The sequence below is a fragment of the Rhinolophus sinicus genome, linkage group LG07 (assembly GCF_036562045.2).
Source record: "Rhinolophus sinicus isolate RSC01 linkage group LG07, ASM3656204v1, whole genome shotgun sequence".
NCBI classification, from domain to species: domain Eukaryota; kingdom Metazoa; phylum Chordata; class Mammalia; order Chiroptera; family Rhinolophidae; genus Rhinolophus; species Rhinolophus sinicus.
Window position 1 is genome coordinate 27975611 of NC_133757.1, and position 23221 is coordinate 27998831.

At 40.3% G+C, this 23221-nt stretch overlaps 1 protein-coding gene and 1 long non-coding RNA gene across 7 annotated transcripts in view; one reads left to right on the plus strand and one right to left on the minus strand.

Moving 5' to 3' along the window:
* PLCE1 (phospholipase C epsilon 1) overlaps positions 1 to 23221 on the minus strand; it is a 290018-nt gene that overhangs the window by 37383 nt on the left and 229414 nt on the right. For 4 of the 5 annotated variants that reach the window (XM_019739801.2, XM_019739784.2, XM_019739792.2 and 1 more), the window contains 11 exons: positions 22828 to 23010; positions 21430 to 21547; positions 20676 to 20829; positions 17807 to 17929; positions 17583 to 17719; positions 15261 to 15499; positions 13644 to 13705; positions 13394 to 13559; positions 10336 to 10443; positions 8706 to 8822; positions 5986 to 6144 (listed from right to left, as the gene is read on the minus strand). In XM_019739801.2, the coding sequence (XP_019595360.2) occupies positions 5986 to 6144; positions 8706 to 8822; positions 10336 to 10443; positions 13394 to 13559; positions 13644 to 13705; positions 15261 to 15499; positions 17583 to 17719; positions 17807 to 17929; positions 20676 to 20829; positions 21430 to 21547; positions 22828 to 23010 (1566 nt within the window). The remainder of the gene's footprint in view (positions 1 to 5985; positions 6145 to 8705; positions 8823 to 10335; positions 10444 to 13393; positions 13560 to 13643; positions 13706 to 15260; positions 15500 to 17582; positions 17720 to 17806; positions 17930 to 20675; positions 20830 to 21429; positions 21548 to 22827; positions 23011 to 23221) is intronic. The other variant, XM_019739811.2, reaches the window with a different exon arrangement.
* The window catches only part of LOC141572918 (uncharacterized), a 28455-nt gene that overhangs the window by 2976 nt on the left and 2258 nt on the right, over positions 1 to 23221 (plus strand). The window contains exons 2-3 of one of the 2 annotated variants that reach the window (XR_012498482.1): positions 10117 to 10319; positions 22437 to 22570. This is a non-coding gene — a long non-coding RNA (uncharacterized LOC141572918). The remainder of the gene's footprint in view (positions 1 to 10116; positions 10320 to 22436; positions 22571 to 23221) is intronic. The other variant, XR_012498481.1, reaches the window with a different exon arrangement.

Here is a 23221-nt window from a genome sequence, read left to right on the forward strand (position 1 = left end):
TTGTCACGGATAAGAGAAGGGCCTTGATGCAGCAAGCATTCAAGGTAGAGCCAAGTGGTGGGAAAGACAATGCAAAGAGCCTGGTAGAAAACTGTGAGAACTGTATGATAGGAGTGATGCCATTCAAAGACCCACTGACGAGCAAACGTCGGACAGCGAGTGCCAAGATTGCTTAGACACTCAAATACTTCTACTGGTGCAGGAAGTATGGGAGATGTGGCCAAATGGACAGCCAGAAGCTGACAACCTTATTCTCTGCAATAGCCTAAGTATTCCGAGGCAGAAGAACAGGACCCCAGCCCTTGCATAAAAGCAATTCAGATTTAGGTCAGGAAGTTAGAGGGAGGGGTCTGGCTCAAGATGGGTGTGGGCAGGAGCCATGTCTTATTCTGCTCTGTTCCCTCAATGCCTAGCTTGGCGACTGTCATCTAGTGTGCACTGAGTCAAGTGGGTTAGAGGTCAGGAGACCAAGGTCAGAATACTGGAGATCTGGTGAGGTGCAGCCAGGAGGCCTCAGTAAGAGCCACAGCACAAGCTTGACGTAGATGGAGGGTGTGGCTTCAGAAATCCTGCTCTGGGTCAATCCAACCTTCCTGAGGGTGAGGTACTTGTATGGAAGTGACCCAGGCCTTCTAAGTTCACGGCTGGGTCTGAGCACCCTGGAGCCCTAGGCATTCATTCAGCCAGCCTGGTATGAATGCAGATCACCAGGTCCAGACCTACAACCTGCCAGACAACTGAAAGTCCTTGCAGATATGATTGTCAATACTCCCTGGGAAATCAGGCGGGTGGGAAGCGGGCTTAAAAAACGGGAAATGGGATTACGTTGTCCCATTTTTCCAAAAGGAGGAAGAGGTAAGTTGTGGAAATTATGTGGTAGGAACTGTCAAGTTATCTGAACAAAAATTCAGAATGGATTATTACTTGGTTGGCTGTGAGAACACCGAAAACAAAGAGGTAGTTAACAAGAGTTAGCATGGGTTTACTAAGAACAAATCTTCCACACGGTAACCTCTTTAGGCTTTTTGGATAAGGTAACTTGCTTTGTGGGAAATAATAAATAAGCAGTGTTTCCTAACTTCCAGGTTGAGAAGAATTAGTTTTAAACAAACAGATTACCAGGACTTCCTGTGGAAATCCTGAGTTAGTTGGGCAGATTTGGGACCTACGCATCTAGAAGTATCCCAGTAATTCTCATTGTATTCTGACTTCTCAGAATTGAGGAGTTTGAAAATGTCTTTCCTGAAGAATTCAATCTGAATCCTAGCTCTGTCACTATGAGCTGGGTGGCTTTAAGGATGTTACATAAACGGCCAGGTCTCAGTTTTCTATTCTATAAATAAAGAAGTTGAAGCAGACTCTGGAGAAACGTGGGCTGCAAGAAAAGAGAGCACTGAGACGGGAGTGATATAAACACTAAACTCCAGGGAGATTCTGTAGGCAGGTCCACTGCTCTCTACACTTGGCTGTCCGGCTGAAGGGCAACTTGAGACGAAAGCACGATTTGAAAAACTGCCAATAAATAGATTGGATGACAGATGTCAAAATTCACAAAGAACCTTGTATGCTGCAATAGCATACCAAAACCACGAAGAGTGAATTTAATAGAGATAAATATGGGGCTCCTGCATGTGAAAGGTTAAAATTAATTGTAAACCTGGAAAAATGGGGGAGACTAGGCATAAGAATAGTCCTTGTGAAAATAACTGAACTCCTTTTGTTTGCCACAAACTCAATATGAGCCTGGTGTGCAGTAAAGAATTTTGAAAGGGAGAATAGTCCTAGGCTGCATTCAGTGAGGTATAAAGTTCAAATTAAGAGAGAGGTGATAGTTTCACGGTCCTCACATGCTGTCAGATCTTATTTGGAGCATTGCCTTAAGTCTGGAAATCATGTTTTAAGATGGACAAATTCAAGAATATCCACAAATTTAAGAGTATCCAAAATATTCTCAATGGAAAGTGGAGAGTCTTAGCAGACACATCCTGGGGGGAACAGTTGATACAATAAGAATGTTTGGCTTGGAGAGGAGAAAAGCTGGTGGGGAGACACATGCTAGCTTTCTAGCGATGCAATTAGTCTGTGCAGCTGCAGAGGGAGACGTAGTGCCAAAGAGTCGGAGGAACAGGAAGGAAGGTTTGGGCTCAACATAAAGAAGACTTCTGTGACAACACGATCAAGTCATTAGTGGAATGGAGGCTGCATAAGTAACTGCAAATGACTGTGTGAAGAATGGGAAAGGCAACAGCTCCAAGAACATTCACACACATCCTGACAACCATAGAAGTATGCCTAGGACGGCTGTGTCTGCTTGGCAGTCGGGAGTGGGAGTAGGTGCCGGGTACAGAAAAGAGCACTAGGAACAGTGTTATATAAGAAAGAGGCCCCAGTGCTGGGTAGTCAGCTGCTGATACAGCACTTGAGGAGGGCCAGACATTAGAGAACACACGCTACTATTGTACAGTTGACCCTTGAACAATGTGGGAGGATAGGGACGCCAGCACCCTCCCCCATGCAGTTAGAAATCCATGAATAACTTCTGACTTTCCAAGAACTTAACTACTAATAGCCTACTGTTGATTGGAAGCCTTACTGATAATATAAACAGCTGATTAACACATATTTTATGTGTTATATATGTGTATGTATATATATATATATATATATATATATATATACATATATACACATATAACACATTTTCTGTAAATGCATTTTCTCTTCCTTAGGATTTTTTAATAACATTTTCATTTCTCTAGCTTAATTTATTGTAAGAACACAGTAGATAATACTGTGTATATAAGAACACAGTAGATAATACTGTGTATATAAGAACACAGCAGATAATACTGTGTATATAAGAACACAGTAGATAATATACACCCACAGTATTATCTACTGTGCTCTTACAATAAATTAAGCTAGATAAATGAAAATGTTATTAAAAAATCCTAAGGAAGAGAAAATGCATTTACAGGATTTATTGAAAAGAAATCCACCTAAACATGGACCCATGCGGTTCAAACCTGTGCTGCCCGGAGTGAAGCATAGTCAAATGACTTCATAACGAAACCCATCAGCATAAGTCTCATGAGCTCTGGAACCCAAGTAAATGCCAGGCCTTCTAGAGCGGTTCTGAGAATGCAGGTCTGGACAAAGTTACCTAGCTAAGGTCTTGCACGGGGAGGCCCTTAGGGCCAACTTCACTTCCAGACTAGACTTGTTTGTCTGGTACAGTGTTTTAAAAATAATTTATTTAGAGCTGTTCATTTATGAGGGCATGCATGCTCCACTCCTGTCCTCACCACTTCCAACTGTCATATACAGTATCCAGCTGGCTCTCGCTTGGCCCCTGACGGTGTCTGATTTTGTTATTCTTGGCGTAGAGTTTCAGATTGGGTAATGTGTATCTCTATGATATGCAAAGACTTCTAGAGATATACAGTTCATAGATTAAAAATAATCAATTTTTAGATTCAAGATTTTCAACATCTATGTGTACTCTTTTAAAAATAGGCCTGCCTGAAAATAAGCTTATGGTCGGCTAGTTCTCCTTTCACATCTTCTTTCATAATTGCTATTCTCCTACTTTACTAAAGAAAATATAACTCTCACTTATAAATCACCAGTCTTACTATGGTGTATGAGATGAGGTGAGAAACTAGTCAAGGCAGCAAAGGGGCATTTGAGAATGTAGAACTGCTGAGAGAGTCTGGAGAAACTAAAGAGGGGAGCATCTTATTTCATCCAGGTCCTCCCAAACACATTCATGGCTCCACGCCTTTGTCTGTCTGTCTGTCTGTCTGTCTATCTATCCTTTTTCCCTTCCCTTCCCTTCCTTCTTTCCTCTGTCTTTCCTCCATTCAGCCATCTATCTTAGAATTAACATCCAAAAGTGAGATGGTCATCATAGGAATGATAATACAATGTTTATTGGAATTTTTTTTAAAAAGTCAGAACTTTTCTGACCAAAGGTAAGTCTGGCTGACCAAGCTGATTTTTTTGACAATGAAGACTGTTTTGTACATTATATTTGTATATAATTTATGTATGATAAATAATATGTTTGAAAATATATCCTTTGTAATTATTTAAACTTGTGATAAAAGTGTTAATGCCACCTTAACAATTTTAGGGGGAAAATGGATGAGAGAGGTACACAGTTTTTCAAAACATTTTTAAGGAATACTTGAGCAAACAGCGTTTGGTGAGCATAGGTCTTGCAGATCCGTGATAATCCCGAGCTGCTCTAGTTAGGGCAAATTTCGTCAGCAGGGATCTGCTAGGCTGTACTGGTTTGGGGTCCTTTCTGGAAATACCTGCTTTTCTGCTCAGAAGGGTAAGTCTAAAGGCAATGGAGCCTGTGGCCTCACCTTCCTTCCCCACCCTGAGCGCATCTGTAGCAATCAGACTTGAGGTGAATCACTGAGGTTACTGGGAGACATAATATAAGCCCCTCACTTAGCCTGGACTTTGGGCCACCTGGAAGCCCACTGCAGGTAAGTCAATCTGAGAACTCTCTGGTACATTAGGACAGCAGATGACAGGATGCTCCAAGGGTCTCTTGGAGAAGCAGTGATGTTCTAGAATGGCAAGAAACACTGGAAATGGAGCTTGAGAAGTGGGATGATAAAATGTTTCCAGACGAGTCTGCTGTTCTGACAGGGGTTTCATGATTCATCTTGGGAGAGGTTTTGTGAGATTTTAGTGTCAGGAGAGTCCTTTGAGGCTAGACACCATAACATTCCCATTTTATAGATGAAGAAATGGAGGCCCAGAAAGATGGATTGGCTCATGGTCATCTAGCAGGTTTGTGACAAGCCAGTGGTTAGAACCTGGTAGTTCAGGTTCCCGCACAATGTTCTCTCTCTAATATCATGTTATATATTACTTGTCTTTAAACTCTGGCCCTACCTGGGAGTTCTACAAATTAGAGCTTTTCGAAGATTTGATGATTGCTTCAAACTGACTACTCAACTAGGTCAAACTGAATACATGACTCAATTTGACTCGACATTTTTATTAATGACTGAGGACAAAGGTTCCAAATTTGTTGGGCCATAGGATCCTTAATTCTGTGCTTTCTGGGAACCACTAAAGCAGGACTGGAGTACGGCTTGGAGGCTTGGAGGTGATGGCACACAGAAATTAAAGCCTATAGGACATAGTGTAGTTTTGGCTCTGGGCTGTCTCTGGTGCTGGAGCTGCACCACTCTGCCCCTGCAGGGTGTGGAGGTTGGTTCAGCACCTCAGGGTTGCTATAATTTCAAAAGTGGTATTTTAGGCCCAATAGAACCCTTCTAAGTAGGACAAAGAGTTTTGGGAGCTGTCATTCTGTGGGATAAGTAAGTGCAACCTGGCATGTGGACTCAGTGGTTCTGGACCTACACGTTTTCAGGGATACTTGGGCTGAGGCCATCCTACACAGGTGGGTTTGCGGTGTTTGGGTGTAGATCTCCATGGGCGAGGCAGGTATGGGAGTGCTTTGGAGTCTACAAGCCACAGTGATGCACTGTGCCAACTTGCATGCTGGAGCCACAGGGCTGCTGCTATGGGGTTCCATGGACCTCGGGACTCACAGCCCCACATCCAGCTGCTTTCCCTGCAGGAAGCTCTCCCTACAGGGGGGGCTTTCTCTGCAGGAGGCTCTCCCTACAGGGCCCGAGAAAAATCACTGTGGGATAGACAGCTGTGAAGTCCAGGTCCAGAGACAAGAATTACACACTGTCCCACTCAGAATCAATTATATAACAGAAGTACATCCTACATGAGAAACCGATTTTACAAAATAAAATTTTAGGTGAAAAGGATGACAATATTTATTGATCTACAAAGTGGGAAGTCAAAAATCAAGTGTATTATTCAAGGAAATTCAATCTTTAAAAACTGATTTCCTAGCAGTTCATCTGAAAGCTTAGAATGTTTTTAATTGCTTTGTTCTGGGCACACAGCAGACCCATAACCTCTTGAACAAGAAGAGTGTACCTTTTGCTTTAAGATATCCACCGGTGTCTGATGGGCTTTTAGCTTCTTATTTTTAAGAAGCACTTTCCTTCTCAGCTGGTCAGGTGAGGGAAGCATTGGATCATCTGAGAAATCACTCTCAAATAAGAATTTAGACACCAGTTTTTCTCCAAACACAGTCTAAAAAGAATAAAGGAAAACACATAATCAATACCTTTTACCCACACTTGAATTATTTAACTAGACATTTCAGTCCAGTTGAGTTGTTTTAAAAATCCTAGGAAGAGGAACTAGGAAAGATGTCATGTCCCCCACTTCCCAAGGTTTCTTACTGGGAGGAAGGGAGGTGGTTAACACAGGACAGGGCTAGGCCATTCTCCAGGTGGGTTCAGCTCTAACCACTTAGGAACATGCTCTGGGGTCTGATGTACTAAAGAAGAAAACAGATCCAGTTAGAAGCTGTGCTTTGTAGAAGATGGCCCATTCCAGACGTGGGTAAGAAGATAAAAGGATGGAAACCTTGAAATAGGTAGGGAGTGGGGACAAAGATGAAAGATACTAGGGAGCATTTGCCACCATTTGGTAGACAGTACTGCAGACACCATTCTCACCAAGATTTTGAGCCCCGGTCTCCCAAGTGGAATGTGTGTCCTTTAAGGAAGTGGGTAGTGCGGGCAGGCACAGGATGATCCATTGGGGTAAGGGGAGAACAAAATATAGACATTTCTATTTCTGGTTATTTTTAATAAAAAAATGGGAGCTTATTCACGTTTCATGTACTGATTGAAAATGGCTCCCTCACTCAGTAAGTTGGATTCAGTCTGTGTGCCAGGAGCTGTTCAAGAAGGTCCCTGAGGGACAAGGGGGGATCTCCTGATGCTGAGGTCCCTCATGCCTTTATTTGCTACCAGTTTATTGAGATGATTGCAGTTTGGATGCCCCAGGATGTTACCACTGTGGTTCATTCATAAAAGGAAGGCTTCTTGAAAATATTTTATGATGAGATAAAAAGTGACTACAAAAATCTTTTATGCATTATAGAAGTTCACACTTCATATCACAAAAGAAGTAGTTAAAGAAGTATTTCTAACTTATGCATTTTTCTTTTAAAAGAAGTGTCCTAAAATTTCTGACTTCTTCTGCTTACAGTGGGGGGCAGGACTTTGTCGTTATCAGATGATGATGATGATGATGACAATTGTAATAATTACATTTAATCTGTTCCTATATGATAAGGGTAATGTTTAAACATTGAGTTAGTTATGACTTTTTAGACAAAATTTGTGTTCTGGAAAGAGTATTTTAAAAACAGATGTCTAAAAATATTTCTATTGTGATGTGATTTTGTTGTAGGAAACAGTGTGTGTTATAATAAAAACTCTCACATATGCACATTTAAGAAACTTGGAAGCAGATTTCCCGTTAAAAAAAAAAATCTTCCAAATGAAGGGTTTTAGTGGAGTTTGAACTCATTTGTTAAAAATATAAAAGACAACACCTTCTCAATAAGTTTTTAAGAAAAATTGATTGATACCAGGAAACATACAACATTTCTAGCCAAATGTCAACAAAAACCTTTGCATCATTAATGGAATTGAGACATGGTACCATGATTTGGCAAGTACAGCTCCTGACACCTCTTTTCCATCTAGATGCGTGTATGTTTGTAAAGTATCTTTATCAGCTACTGTAGCTATTAAAACCAAATACAGAAATAATAAACTAAACTTAAAACGAGACATCCAAGTCATCGATCACAAAGTTGAAACCAAAAATTTCAAAAATAATGAAGCGTGTTCAATCACATTACTCTCATTAAAAATTTAAATAAATAAATAATAAATGTACTTGAAAATTTTTTTTATGAGAGCAAAAGGGTTTTTTGTACCATTAATAAATAATAGTATTAAAATTATTTTTCTTTCATCACTTCTATTTTATTCCCTTTTACATTCTACTTTTTGCATGTATAAAATATGTTAATAAGTAGGGCATGTATGTAATTTAGAAATAAGTCAATAAATGCACAATAGGTATATATGTTATCATATTTTGTTAGGAGTACACAATCAAAAACGTTCAGAGATCATTATTCTAAATGATGGCTAAGGAAAAACAATATGACAGACTAATTAGTTTTGTAGTATCAGTGTTTGGGGGTATTTCCTGCTGCCACGTCCCTCCCTCCCCCTGAGAGCCATGTTTCCACAAATGCCTTTACCATTGGAGGAAGGGGGAAGTATGAGGGAATATTTGCCCCTGAATCTGTCTGCATTATAGTTTCCTTGTATAAGGAAGGGCTGAGCATTAACATAGCAACTGTTGAGGCCAGTCTGAGCTCTTTGTCAACTTGGATGCCTGTATCTGTGGTGTGGGCCATAAGATTTGACTTCTTTGCCATGAGATATTTTCAGCTTTTCCACAAACAACTGACAGGTGACATCCTGGCATTCCTGATTTGTGGGTGCAGAAGTACTGGAGAGTCAGTCTCTCCTTATTTCCTGAGGCTTTCTGGAAATGGTCTGGAGACCACAGAACAAAGCTTCTATTACTCCAGCTGAAAAGATGGACCATCCAGGAGAGTTCCCAGGGCACCCCATTTCTCAGGTCTGAGGGACCTTAACTGTATGTGCTTCACAGCTGAGATCCAGCTGTGGTGGTCCGTGGTGGCCCCATATCAAACCCAACAGTTGCAAGATAAAGGCCAGTATACCATCCTGCCTCATTAGCTAAAAGCTTACCTTAAAAATTTCTGCCATTTTTCGTTGCTGAGGCAATGAACAGTGGTTCTCAATTGATATGATGATTGGCAGGTCAGAGTTGATGAAGGCACTGCGATCGATGGCTTCAACCACTTCCTGTGAGAGCCAGAACAGCTCATTAGCTAGCTCATTAGATATCTGCCCAAGGTGACAGAAGGCAAGGTACTTATAGCCACAGAAAGCATCTAAGTTGTTGTGTTCAGAAGACTCTGGCCAAAGTGGTTTTTATTTTTTCAAATGTATCTTCAAATTAAGCAAGAGGACAAAGCTATTTTCCATAAAGACATTAAGCAGTTCACATTGAGTTTTGTTCACATGGTACAGGAACAGCTATCAGTATGCTGAATGTTACAAGTCAATGTGTATATATCGAGTGTACTGTAGGTAAAAGACATGGTTTTAGTCACAGCATAAAAACTAGTGAGGCATAAGACACTTTCCTGCTCTCAAGGAGTTTATAATCTACTTGGGGCAATAAGACATATATTTATGCGTTCATGAAAACACAGTTATCAACTCTTCTTCTCCTCAATATGGAGTATAAGAGTTTTAACAGGGCCAAATAGGAAAATGAATTAAAGAGAAAATGCATTTTAGCCATTATTTCTACATATGAGACAGAAATAATAATATTCTTTCCCAGTCCAGCCACAGTTCAGAGAAAAATGATGTTACACAGCAAAAGACCCTCTGCATAAGGATAGTAATTGCACAATGAACTAACAGATGACTTAGAATTTGAAACAATAATCCAATGAGACCAGTCTTCCTGGCCGACCAACTCCCCAGGTGGAATCAATTCTCATTACTTTATAAAGTTAATTATTTAATCATCTCTTAACACATGATACCAGGATAAATGACTTTGTCAGCAGGATACCAGGACAAATGACTTTTAATTCCTATAACAAGCAGACAGGTCGTGTCTTTTATATACAGAGGGTGCCAAAGAAAATGTATACACATTTTAAGAAAGGAAAAACTGTATTAAAATTGTAATACTCAATATATACTGATAACAAAAGATGAATACAAGTCATGTTTGACTTCCGCAATTACAAGAGGTGCTCAAAGTGGTTACCATTAGTGTCCAGACACTTCTGATTATGGCGAACTACTGCTTCAGCAATGTTGACCAAAGTGTCCACTTGTATACATTTCTTTTGGGACCCCCAATATTATCTTACAATGTAAAAATTGCAATAGCAGTATTATGTGAAAACGAATTTAAGGTAATGGTTGTTAAACTTTAGTTGAATGAAAATGAAATGGGAATTCTAGATCAAATCCCAGAAAAGTGAGCATGCAAACATCCTACACAGCTATGTAAACAATTTCGGGAAATCTTCAGAGCCAGGATAAGAACACCCGATCTATTACATATTTTCAGGTTTTACACAAACAACTGACAGGTGACATCCTGGTATCCCTGATTTGTGGTTCCAGAAGCACTGAAGAGTTGGCCTCTCCTTATTTCCTAAGGCTTTTTGGAAATGGTCAGGAGACCACAGAACAATGTTTCTATTACTCCAGCTGAAAAGATGGACCGTCCAGGAGATTTGATTTAAAGAAAGGTATTATCTTGAAGGAGAGGTAAGGAAAGCATTACCTTGAAGGGGATCTTGGTTGTCAGTGTATGTCCATGATAAATGATGGGCATCCCATCATCCCCGTCCCAGCAGTCCAACTCTACGCTCCTACAGCCTTGCAAGAGAACCTGTGTGATCAATGAATGAATCCACTACAGATGAGTTAATGGAGATAAAGCCTCAAACCCAGCATGTGATTCTACATATCAGTATTCACATTCGGGTGAAAGCTGATGAGCATAAGATCTAAATAAATATTGCATTTTGGCCAAAGGTCATATTTACTCAGTGCTGGGGAAGGGATAGAACAGATTAAGGTGGAAAGAGTGCTTTCCAGAGCTGAGTACCATTGGAAAGTAAAATTTGATGGCAAAATCATTTCACCATTTTTCCCAGCAACTCTGGTCCCTCAGGGGACCTATATATGTACGTGGCACACACTGAAATAGAGAGCCAGGCCAGTGTCTCTGGGCAGATGTCAGTGGAGGTGATGCCAGGGCCACTGATTCCTTAATTATCTGTCCTAACATTTGTATAAATCCAATCAGGACAAAATCTCCTCCAAATTTAGATCTAAATTCTGATACAGGCAATACTTTGCTATATACATGTAGCATGTACGAAGAGTAGAAACAAGGAATTTATCAAGGATCTGCCTTGCTGTCTAATCCTAGAATAGAACCTAAGGCAGAGATGACAAATAATCCATAAACTTGCCTATCCCATACCCTTAGCAGACATCAGTAATCAATCACAGCACACTTGCTCCATAAGCTTTGATACATTATCTCATGACTTCTTCAGCAAAATGCTCCAGGAAACACTACCAATGTATCAGATGAGATGATACCTATTTGCTGTCCTGGATCTAGAGTTGGAAGCAGAGTTCCTGACACACACGCTTGAGTTGTAGCTCTGTAACTGTGCTTGAAGCAACCTCTTCTTCCATAGAATCTATCTGTAGACTATCTTAAAAAATTACTATGAGTTGATAGGGTAACCCAAGCCAAGAGGAGGATATATCTGCGAATGGCCCAACCCACAGATTTAAGAATCACATAACTGCTACCATGTGACAGTAACCTAATACCGGGGACTTCGTGGCTACAAGAGTTGCTGCAACAAAACTCAGATAGCAGAATCCCTCTTATTTTAGTACTGTTATATGAAATACTTGCTAGAATCTTCCTATTGCACAGCATGCAGCACCCAGTGCTCCTGGGTGACCAGTTGTCTCAGGTAAAGCTGATTCTGTGGCCTAGATCCTAGGGCTACCAGCTTCTTCCAGCAGCTAGGGTTTCTAGAGGTATGTTGCTTTGGGCTGAAAACTGTGTAATGTGACAGCTGGAACACGAGGCTGCTCTTCATCTTTGTAGTGAGCTTGCCATACTGGGAAAAAATGCTCACCAACTGGCAGCAGATGAGATGCTTTTCAGCATGAAAAGACTAAAGATCTTTATCAAAGTCTGCATGACCTTAAGACCTCCATATATGGCTAGAAAAAGAAAACCAGAGTGGGAAATTCCACATGAGAACAGGGCTTTTTCTCACTTCCCATCTGCCCCATAGAGCAATGTTAGGAGGTCATTAGAAAGGCTGAAGGAGAGACAAGAGTGGGAAGAAATAAAATTAAAGGGATAATCACACTAGGTTTAAGCATGTCTGTGAGCTGTGAGTCTATTTAAGGGGTTCTGGTGCCTTATTCAAAAGCTGTGACAATTTCTACTTGGGGTACATTATACCCCTTTTTTAAAAGAGTTAAAAAATAAATTCTTTGAAGTCAAATAGGGAACAGAAGTAGGAATAAAAGCTAGGACATTGATTGGTCCTTGCTTATTTTGGGGGGAGAAATCTCTCTCTCTCTCTCTCTCTCTCTCTCTCTCCCTTCCCGCCCCCATGTCTTTCCCCCAGAACAATGGATTTCAAACTTTTTAAACCTTGGAATTCTCTGTGCAAATGCAGGACCAATGTATAAAGCACACGAAAGAGCAGGACTTCAGCGGCAGTAGGGGGCAGGGTATGAAACACTTTCTACTCTATGGCTTGTTTATTGCAGTGTCAGCAGCTGAGTCCCCGTGCCAGCACTTCTATTTTGAAAATTACTATTCTAAGGACATTTCTTCATTTCATAATAAAAGCATCTTAGATTTTGGAGTGTAAAACCCACATTCCATACTAGATAAACTTTGGGACTGAAGTTTGACCCATGGTTTGAGAACTATCTGGACTACTCTGGAGAACAAAGGGAACTCAAGTCTGTCAAGTCTGCTGGGTCTGTGTCAACAATACAATTATAATTTTCACACTTGGACCTCTGCGGCCCCCCCCCCCCCCCATCACACACTTACAGTTTCTGGACCTAACCTAAGCTCCTTCCTCATTACTTTTCCTTGTAGGAGTTCAGAAAACAGGTAGCATATACTAGGAAGTTGCAGAAAATATAACAGAGAAGGAACTGACATGCAGATCATTGAGAGTTAGATGTTTAGGTCAAAAGAATCTGCTGTTTTCTAGTCCAGAGAACCTAGTGAGTTTCCCAGAACAGTCCCATAAATTAAGTGTATAGGGACAGTGCATACAGTCTGTGCAGCCTTTTTTCTTAAGTTGCTTACCATAGGGATGGATTGTCTAACAAATTGCAAAGTAAAATAAACAATACTTTGGGAATAACTTCACAGAAAGTTGCATTTTCTACTATGCTTTCCCACTATAATATATTGATTTATTTAGCATTTGGGGAAATGATTAGATAATTTTCCCATGGGAAAATCTAATTTTAGTGGGAGTAGGTCAGACTAACTAGGATCTAAAAGTTATGAGTCTCAAACAAATACTTTTTTTGTTTTTTTGGTGGCCCAGAAAAAGGTTAAGTATACATAGGGGTGAAGAAACAAAACAAAAAGATGTCAAGAAAACAACTGTATGTAGAGGCAGTTTTCCCACACATCATGTTTCCTCACATTTCACACGTAGTAGTTCATAAGTTCTTCACAGGAGTCTGGGGTCAAGTTTTTGTGACTTTGGGGGTTACATTAGTAGGTTTAATGAAAACCACATTCCAAGTGGAATTCTCAGTACCTGGCTGTAGAGTTCCACTGAGGATTCTCCTTTGAGCTGATGGCCTGTGAGGTAGGTATTGTGTGAAGATTCAATGTAATAGTAGGAGAGGGGCAGCTGCAAGTCTTTAACGTTCTCTTGCGACTCATCATTTTTCGAGGCAAAATTATCTTTATCCATCAGAAATCTAGAAGAAACAAATTTTCTTAGGACCGCATGGGGAAAATACATACGGTTAAATGACGGGAAAAAGATATTTTAAAAAAGTTACCTTGCAAATCCTTCAAATGACATTAGGCCCTGATGACACATACTAATGCTAGGCTCAAACTTCTGCAAAGGATACAAAAAGAGTGTTATTTAGGTAAAGGGAACTACAGGGAAAAAAACCCCATCACATCATTTTTTAAAGCTGTTCTGTTTTCATCAGGAAACATCTAAACCAAATATTTGAACTAAGTTAGTTATATAGTGGTAAGATGTAGTTTTCCAGTCCAAAAGAAAATATTTATTATAAGTGAGTTTATTATACGAAGCATATTTATTTAAGAGAAAAATTAGAGAGAGCAAGAGAAAAGAATAAGGCTGATTTATACGAAAACAAATGGTATCAGTTTATCCCCCAGGTGAACGTGGGGATATTAATAGCAGGTACCATAGAGTTGACGAGAGGGGAAATGAGATAATTCTCATAGAACACTTAGTATAGTGCTTATACGCAATATTATAGTGAGCACTCAGCATGTGATAATAATCTTACCTTTGAAGCATTTCCAGTGATCCAATCCAATTGCTGGAGAGCTAATCCACTGATTCCCAATCAGTTGACAAGGGAGATTGAAAACCTAGACTGATTCTGTTGCCTGTGATGCAACCACAATGAACTACCTCACCCCATTGCCTCCTGTCACCCTCTAGTTGAAGCCACCACCATATCTTGCCTGGATTGCTGGGGAAGCTTCCTATCCTGCCTCTCTGTTTCCATTCCTTTCCCAGTTTATTCTCCAGTGGACCCATAGTGACCGCTTACAAACATAAATCAAATCCTGTTACTCCCCTGCTCAAAAATTTCCATTAGCTTCCCACTTCTCATGGATTAAAGTCAAACTCCTTACTGTGGCCTAGAATGTTGAGATGGTTTGGCCCCTGCCTACCTGTCTGAAATCATGTCTACCGTTGACCCTCTGGCGTATGCGGCTCCCATTACACGGCTTTTTTATTGCTCCTCATAAACCCCAAGCTCGTTCCTGCCTAAGACTTTGAACTTGCTGCTCCCTGTCTGGAAGGTCTGTTCTTTCCTCTGACCTTCAATGGCTTATTCATTGAGGGCTCAGCCCAAATGTCACCTCCTCAGAGTGGCCTTTGCTTATTCCTCTTAGCCCTCCTGCACCGCTCCATCCCCTCACTCTGCTCAATATTTTGCAGAACACATCATTACCTAAAATTACATTCTATCTTTATTTATTGTCTGCCTCGCCCACTCGAACATAAACTGTGTCGAGGGCCAGAACTTGAACTTATTTACTACGATATTCCCAGGTCCTACAACCGAGCCAGGCTTATAGTAGGAGCTAACAAATATTTGTTAAATGAGCAAAGAGGGTGAAGACCTAGACCACCAATTCTATTGCATGTGCTAGAGCAATAAGAAGAAATCATATGCTGATTCTCATCACAGTCACTGAATAAGAGAAAGTGTGGGACCTATGTTAATTACATGTGAAATAAGAACACATCTATTTGGTATTTAAAAAACAAACAAACCCCAAACCTTCTATTTCTGCCCCAGACTTGGAGCATTTGGAAAGCAGTGTAGAAAGAGTACATGTTTACAGAAATAATTAGAATGGTTGGAGGCTTGACACATGTGTATGCACACGAAACATACCTGGATGATACTAAGGATTTCATCATAAGTGCAGTGTTCTCCTTGGCAATTCACTAGAAAGTCGTTGAGCTGAAGTATGCCGACCCCAAACACGCCCAGGGATGTACTCTCGATGCCAGTGCCATTTGTCACAATACTTGCAGCAGCAATGGCATCAGAGATCTGCCTCTGGTTGTCCGACAGCTGCTGTTTACTCTTAATGAACAACCCCAAATCCGAGACATTTCTGGTCAACAAATCTGGAACAGAACCACACGCAGAACATGGATAAACTAGCCAGCATCTTTCTTAAAGTTCATTTTAGAGATAATGGTGTTGTGGTATTATTAAGCGGGAGAAACTTCTCAGTGATCTGTCTAAACAAGCCATCAAACTCAATGCTTATTCCTGGCTTCACATAATAGAAGGAATAAAAAAATAGATCAATGAATACATAAAAGAACTAAGCGAGAACTAGATTGATGTCTTTGAGAGCCCACGAGCTTAGGTATTAGATGGGAACTAAACATACATTCAGTTGGGAATTTTAGGCTGAATTTGGATTTTGGTTTTTGAGAGTAACTACTATAGTTTTATGTGTACACAGACTAAATATGTACCCTTAAGATTACAGTTTTTCTGTATTTTCCATGTATAACGATAAACATTTGTGTGCAGGTTTCTGCATGAACATAAGTTTTCAATTCATTGGGTAAATACCAAGGAGTGCAATTGCTGAATCGTATGGTGAAAGTATGTTTAGTTTTGTAAGAAGCTGCCAAACTCTCTTCCGTAGAGGTCACACCATTTCACAGTCCTCTCAGCAATGCCCGTTGCTCCACAGGGCACCAACTTCGGTCTGGCCAGTCATTTCCATTCTAGCCACTTTGGAAGATAGTCTGGCAGTTTCACGCAGCGCTAAAGATGGGCTTATCATAGGATCCAGCAATTGAGTTCCTAGGTGTTCCCCAATGAGTTGAAAACTTACGTCCACACGAAAACTTCCAAACAAGTATTTACAGCAGCTTTATTTGTAATTGGAAGCAACCAAGGTGTCCTTCTACAGCTGCGTGGATAAACACACTGTGATGCATCCGGACAATGGAATATTATTCAGCTATAAAAAGGAAGGCGTATGAAGCCATGAAAGACACGGAGGAACTTGAAACGTATATTGTGAAGTCAAAAAAGCCAATCTACAAAGGCTACATACTGTATGAGTCCAGCTACATGACATTCTGGAAAAGGCAATAGTGTAGAGACAGTAAAAAGACTGGTGGTTGCCAGGGGTTCACAGGAGGGTGTGGGGAATGAAAAGATGGAGCACAGGGGATTTTTTAGGGCAGTGAAACTAGTCTTCATAATACTATAATGGTGGAGACATGTCATTACACTTATGTCAAAGCCCACAGAATGTACAATACAAACAAAGTACAGTAATGAAAACTACGAACTTCAGGTAATAATAACATATCAATATTGGCTCACATGTAACAAATAGACCAAATAAAGCAAGATATTAATAATAGGGGAAACTGTGTATGTGTGTGTGGGGGAGGGTATATTGGAACTCTCTGTACTTTCTGCTCATTTTTTCTAAAACTGTTCTAAAAGAAGTCTATTAAATTTTTAAAAAGTACAACTGGTTGGCTAACCCATAGTTATGCACATTTTATGACGAAAGTTGAAAAAAAAAGGTTAATATTCTTAGTTTAAGGACAATATAGGTTTTAAATAATTAAAAAGCAACTACATGAAAAAGGACAGGTTTTTTGTTTTTGCTTTTTTGTGTGTGTGTTTATTGTTTCCAGGAAGAACAGAAGAGAAAAATAATAGGCTTTAAAATGCATGGGTGGTGATGGTGGTGAGTGGAATAGAACAATGAGACATTCTGGTTTACATATCAGAAAAAATGTCCCAGATGTTCATATAGGTGTGTTCTGCTGAGGTCACTAAAGACTCGTGTAGTCAAAGGGTGCACAACTCCCACCCGGGGTAGCGCATCCATCAGCTGGTAGGCGGGGAAGAGATGGTGGTTCTCACTGGGGACGCACCACACACTCAGTGGATTTCTGGAAATAGGTGGGAAAGGGTTTTTGGTTGTCAGCGTGAATGGAGGGCTGTATTGGTTAAGTATTCTGGAATACATGGACAGACCCAGACAAGGAGAAATTTTCTTGCCCCACGTGCCAATGACACCTTGCAATAAATCTCTAAGTGTTTCACTGTTCTCCAGGTAACAGCATGCCACGTGGGACAGTGGAGGGAGTGTATGATTGGATCTCTAACCTTGGTTTTTAGATAGAAAATTCATAAAGGGAAAGATGCAACTGTTATACAAACCTAGGTCAGGCTGGAGACCGCTGGTGTGTTCATCAATGGTTAGGTTGGTGTAGAGTGGGGCTGCCTCAGAGCCGGCTCGGTTGCAGGGCACAGCATAGAGGTCAAAGAGGTCCTTTAGGTCCTTGCGGCTCCTTACACTATGTGAGGAATGAAAACAGTCACAGTCAGTGTCTTATTAAAATGTGGGGCTGAGAGAGGGTAACAAGAAAGCATGTCATACATACCTGAATGATTTGAACAGCTCAACAAATTCCACAAAACTCATGTTACTGTCTGAAACCATGAAGCTCTGAAAGCCTTTCATTCCTCCCTTGATGCGCCCGTGCCAGCTGCTGCTGCTCCAAGCACTGCAACAAAGACATGACCTTAACGGGCAATGCTGGGGCCAGTTTTGTTACTCTGCCCCAACAGACATTCTCTGATTAGCCATCTGAGCAAAAAGATGGATTGCAAGTCGTTTGAGCTGGAGGCTATTCTGGACTCTCTTTTCATTTCTCTCAAAACGAATCTATAGTATGTCAGATGAAATAAAACATATACATGGAAACCACTTCATGTTTACAGCCTATTTAATAAGGGCGCAAGGCTGAGGTTCATATATCGCTGCTAATCAAAACAGTTCTTTCAAATCACAGGTCAGTGGGGCAAAAACAAATTCAGTGTTTTTGAAGAAAAGCCATTAAAAAAAGTGCCCCATATTACTCAATCATAATCTATGGAAAATTATGTGTGTTCTTTTCTATATTCTGAATTATAGAAACATTTAAGAATAAAGTCTTGAATGTATCAATGCCTTCTCTTTTTCCTTTTTTAACCAGTTCTTAGATGAAAACAGGGAGAGGCTTTTAATACTAATGGAAAATGTGACTCAGAAAAATATTAAGAATGGAAAGAAGCCAACTCTGCCTAGGATCGTATTTGCACCTGCCAAGACTGTATCTATTCAATATAAAAATATCAGTCAACTAGATCAAAAATTCAGCCTGGCTGTTTCACAACATTTTTTACTTTCTATACTGGTTCCCTGACAGCGTAGTGTGAGAAATGTTTTGACTGGTTTTTAGTCAAATCAATGAACAGGATCTTTTTCTTTTACTTTTGTTTTTGTCTTTTATATTTCACTTTAGAAATATTTCAAGTATATAAGAAAGTATAAAGAATATTGTAATGAATAGCTCGTTTACCCTCAATCCTGCTAACAGGGTTTAATCATGGAAAATTATTCTGTGTTGACATCTGAAGGTCACGTCCATTAAGGGAAGGATATTACAAAAGGATAGATTTCTAGTACTTTGTAGGCATAGGTTGTTGATCCTCCGTGTGGTGTGGGAAACAGAAGGTGGAGGTTCAGGAAGAGGAAAAAGTTCCAGTAAAGTGGCTTTCATTTGCATTTACAAGTACACTTCCTGTCTTCATTTGCATTTACAAGTACACTTCCTGTCTTCATTTGCATTAACAAGTACACTTCCTGTCTGCCTCTCTTCCAGTTCTAGGTTCAACCACTGTAGGCACTAATCTCCTTCTGACTTGAGGAAACTCTGTCCACTCTTTCCCCTTCTTAGTGTTCAGTATTGCTTTCTCCTTGAACTGCACTCAGGCTGAGTTTCCTTCTCCTGCCTTGTCTTTTCTTTTCTGTTTCAGAATACATAGTGGGCCCTGGCCACCGACCTGTGGGGCCCTGTGGTCTTGCATCTGACATGTTAGTGTCTACTTCTACCTCTTTAAAAAGATTTTCCTCCCTTATTCTATTCTTCCTTTTCCTGCTCATAAGTGATTGATATAAAGGGAAAGGCCACTAAATCCCAGTCACCTGGTTATTTTATTTACCTGGGATACTGCAACAGGCTGAAATATAATGTAAAGAAATCTGATTCTTTGGAAATTTTATTTGTGTACACACTTAACCTTACACTTAACCATTCAGAAAAGTTACAAGAGTGATACAAAGATTTTCCATGTACCCATGACCCAGTTTTACCAAGTGTAGAAATCTGAATGTATAGAGCATAAATTATGTTCATTATTCACTTTAAAAAGATGATTTCCTGTAGGATTCAGAAAGGGAGGGAGAGAAGTGGGAGAGAGGAAGAGAGAGAGAGAGAGAGAGAGAGAGAGAGAGAGAGAAAGAGAGAGAGAGAGAGAGAGAGAGAATGAGAATGGGAGAGAAGTCTGTGTGTAATTAACGTTTCCAAAGCCAGTGTCTGCACAGACCCATTTCCTCCTCCCACTCCTGTTAGACAGAGGGCCTGCTTTACCTTGGTTCTGTCTGGAACCTCTCTGCATTTCTTAAATTTTAGTGTGGGGTTGAGGGAGATGGTGTGGCATTCTGAATCTTTTGGAAGGCTTTCATTTTAATATTATTTCTTCTGAGAGGGTAGATGTTGTTTTAAATCTGTAATTTGCATGGACTTTATAAAATAATTTACTATAACACCAGCTTTGGAATTATCTAAACATATCCACCTTGCTATATGTAATACATTCGTGTCTCCAGACATGTATATCTTATCTTATATGAGAAGAGTATTAAATATATTTCACCCATGAGCAAAAGGTCAAGCGGCTTACTTTAAAACTTAATTTATTCTTCATTTAGAGCAGTGCTATCTAATGGAACTTTCTGCAATGATAGAAATATTTGGTATCTGCACTGTTCAGGACAGTAGTCTCCAGGCACTTGGGGCTATGAGACACTTTTAATGTGATCAGTGTCACTGAGAAACTGAATTTTAAATTTCATTTCATTTGAAGTAATTTAAATAGTCACTCACTGCCACCCCCACCCCAGCTCTGCCCTGTATATTGGACAGTGCAGATTTACAGAATCACAGCTTGGGTTTTGCTACTGCTACTGACACTTGAAAAGGGTCGGTGAGTCAAATAATTAGGAGCAATTAGAGTCATATGAGAAGATGGGAGTATAAAATCAGGAACATTAGGAGCATTTAAAAATTTGGGGTTTTTCAGTTGTCACTGTAATTGTTAAGTCACAATTAAAGACAGTTTTTTTCATAGAGCACTGGAAGAAGACACCCTCCTACACAACTTGAAGGAAGTGACGGGCCCTTCTGTTTTATCATGTTAAGGCCCCACCTGGACGGGCTCTTGTTTGAAGACAGCACAGGGGAGGACACTGGCCTGATGGGAGATGACGTCCCAGATGCCAAGTTAGGGGACCCAGCCGCGGTCAGAGAGTGGGCTCTTCTGGAAGGGAGAGGGTTAGGCGGGCTTGTAATGGCATTCACCTCTGTGGGAGGGAAAGACAGAAAAGAGACAATGACTCCCACTATACTTTCCCTCAGAAATCAAATAAAGCCAAATGCTTCTGAATGTCTGGGCAAATCAGTCGATGTAGGCAATTTCTACACAAGAAGCATCCAATATTCTGATGAATGGTCTCATCTGGTGGGTTCTCGACCCTAGCTACATATTAGAATCATCTGGGAGCTTAACAAGTATACTTGTATGGATGCCCAGGTCCCAGCCAGACAGTGTCTGAGTCAGTTGGGCAAGGGTGTGTCCAGGGCATTCAGCTATGTTTTTTTTAAAGCTCTACTATCCAGCTGGGGTTGAGAATCACTGGTCTAATCCATCAAATGGTATCTTGCATAGTTAATCTTCCCTGTCAATCATGCAAGTTAATTAATGAGAATTTTCTTCCAAGTACACTGTGCTTGCAGAAGTATCTCTTGGGTTTCATCAGCTAGCTAAAAACAAAGTTAAGTATATTTAATGAGATAAAGCATTTTGTTAAGAATGCCCACCATACTTAAAGCACAATTTAAAACCAAATGCATATTTTTTCCCATTAAAAAAAAATCTCAGCTGTGAAAATACGCTCCATTACCTGATTCTTCTTGCTCATTAACGTCTTGAGGATCAGAACCACTCCGGCTCCGACATTCCTTGTACATTTTGGCCTTTCGGGTGGCCGTCTCGTCGTCGGTGGCCTCTCCACTCTCACCCTGGGAACACAGAACTCACAGTGTTTCTCACTCTGCATTTCTCTCTCATCACTGCTTTAGTTCGGGCTGGTCCCTATTTTCTGACTGACTCCTTCAATGCTGCCTCTCCTTGCTGAAGCCAGTAAAGACCCACATGAAGGCTGACCAAGTATTCTCATGTAATTTTATCCCATGTGTTCTTCACTATAAAATAGCACTCACTCCTCAGGGGAGGGGGCCGACAAGAGGAGGCAGGCACCTGACCTCTGGAATCTCCGTATAGAGACAGAATTATAAAGCAGATTAAGTTTGACTTAGGCCTCAGCAGCCTCCCATATGCAGAGTGAGACGTTTTCTAGATAAACATGGAGAAAATATATTATCATGTTATAGTGATAACACATATAATGGAATATATAATATATAGTGATATCTATGTATCTGTCTCTCTCTCTCTCTTTCTAATAAAATTTACCATCTTAACTATTTGTAAGTGTGTAGTAGAGTAGTGCTAATATATATACCCTGTTCTGCAACAGATCTCTAGAACTTCCTCATCTTGTAAAACACAAACTCTATACCTGTTGAACAGCTCTCTTCCCCCCCTTCCCTCCAGGCCCTGATAACTGCCATTCTATTAGGGTGGTGCAAAAATAACTGGTTTTTGCAATTATTTTTAACTAAACCGCAGTTACTTTTGCACCAACCTAATACTTTCTGTTTCTAAGAGTTTGACCATGCTAGTTACTTCATATATGTGAAATCATGCAGTATTTATCTTTTTGTGCCAGGCTTCTTTCAATTAGGATAATATCCTCAAGGTTCATGCACATTGTAGCATATGTCAGGATTTCCTCCTTTTTAAAGGTTGAATAATATTCCACTGTATGTACCTTTTGTTTTTTTTTAGTCTTTCATCTGTGCATGAATTTTTAAGCTGCTTCTCGTGATAGTACATTATATTGTATTCTACAGCTAGCATTTTGGCCCTCTGTGGACCCTGACTTTTTCCTGGTGTTGACTCAATTCCTAGCATTGAACTTGGTAAGTCTTCTATTTCATTTTTTTTCCTCCAGACTTCTTTTTTCTTTTCTTTTAACATTTGTTTTATTAGTTTCAGGTGCACAAACCAATGTACTAGTTAGACATTTATCATTTATATCCCTCATACAGTGTCTATGACATTTTTTTATATCTCATCTTGTCCCACCCCAAATGACTTAAGGTCATTTATGATAATGTAGACCATACAGTGGTCCCAGAGATTGGGTCTGATGTTTAATAAACAAGTGGCACTCTACCCTCATAAGGATTTTCTTCTTTTTCTTGGTGGTGCTTATGCCTAGCGTGTTGTTCCTCTGCACGTTCGGCTTCTCGGCACTCTTTGCTGATGTCCCAGGGCTGGGGTTTCGAGTGCTCCATCGTCTGCCCCCAAACAACTCCACAGCATGAGCCAAGGTTGGGCCTTCATACCGTCCATCCTCCTGTAAGAGAACCACACACTGAATACACAAGGGACCAGCCAGGAATGGGAAAGTAAATATACTAATGGCTTCCAATAAATTCCCAGAGGTGGAAAAAGCACAGGCAGCCACTGAGGGATAATGGTTTGGCCACCCAAGTAGCCCCATTTTCTAACTGTCAGGACTCTCTGATGGGGATTTGAGATCGTCTTCTGTAGTCCTGGTCACATCC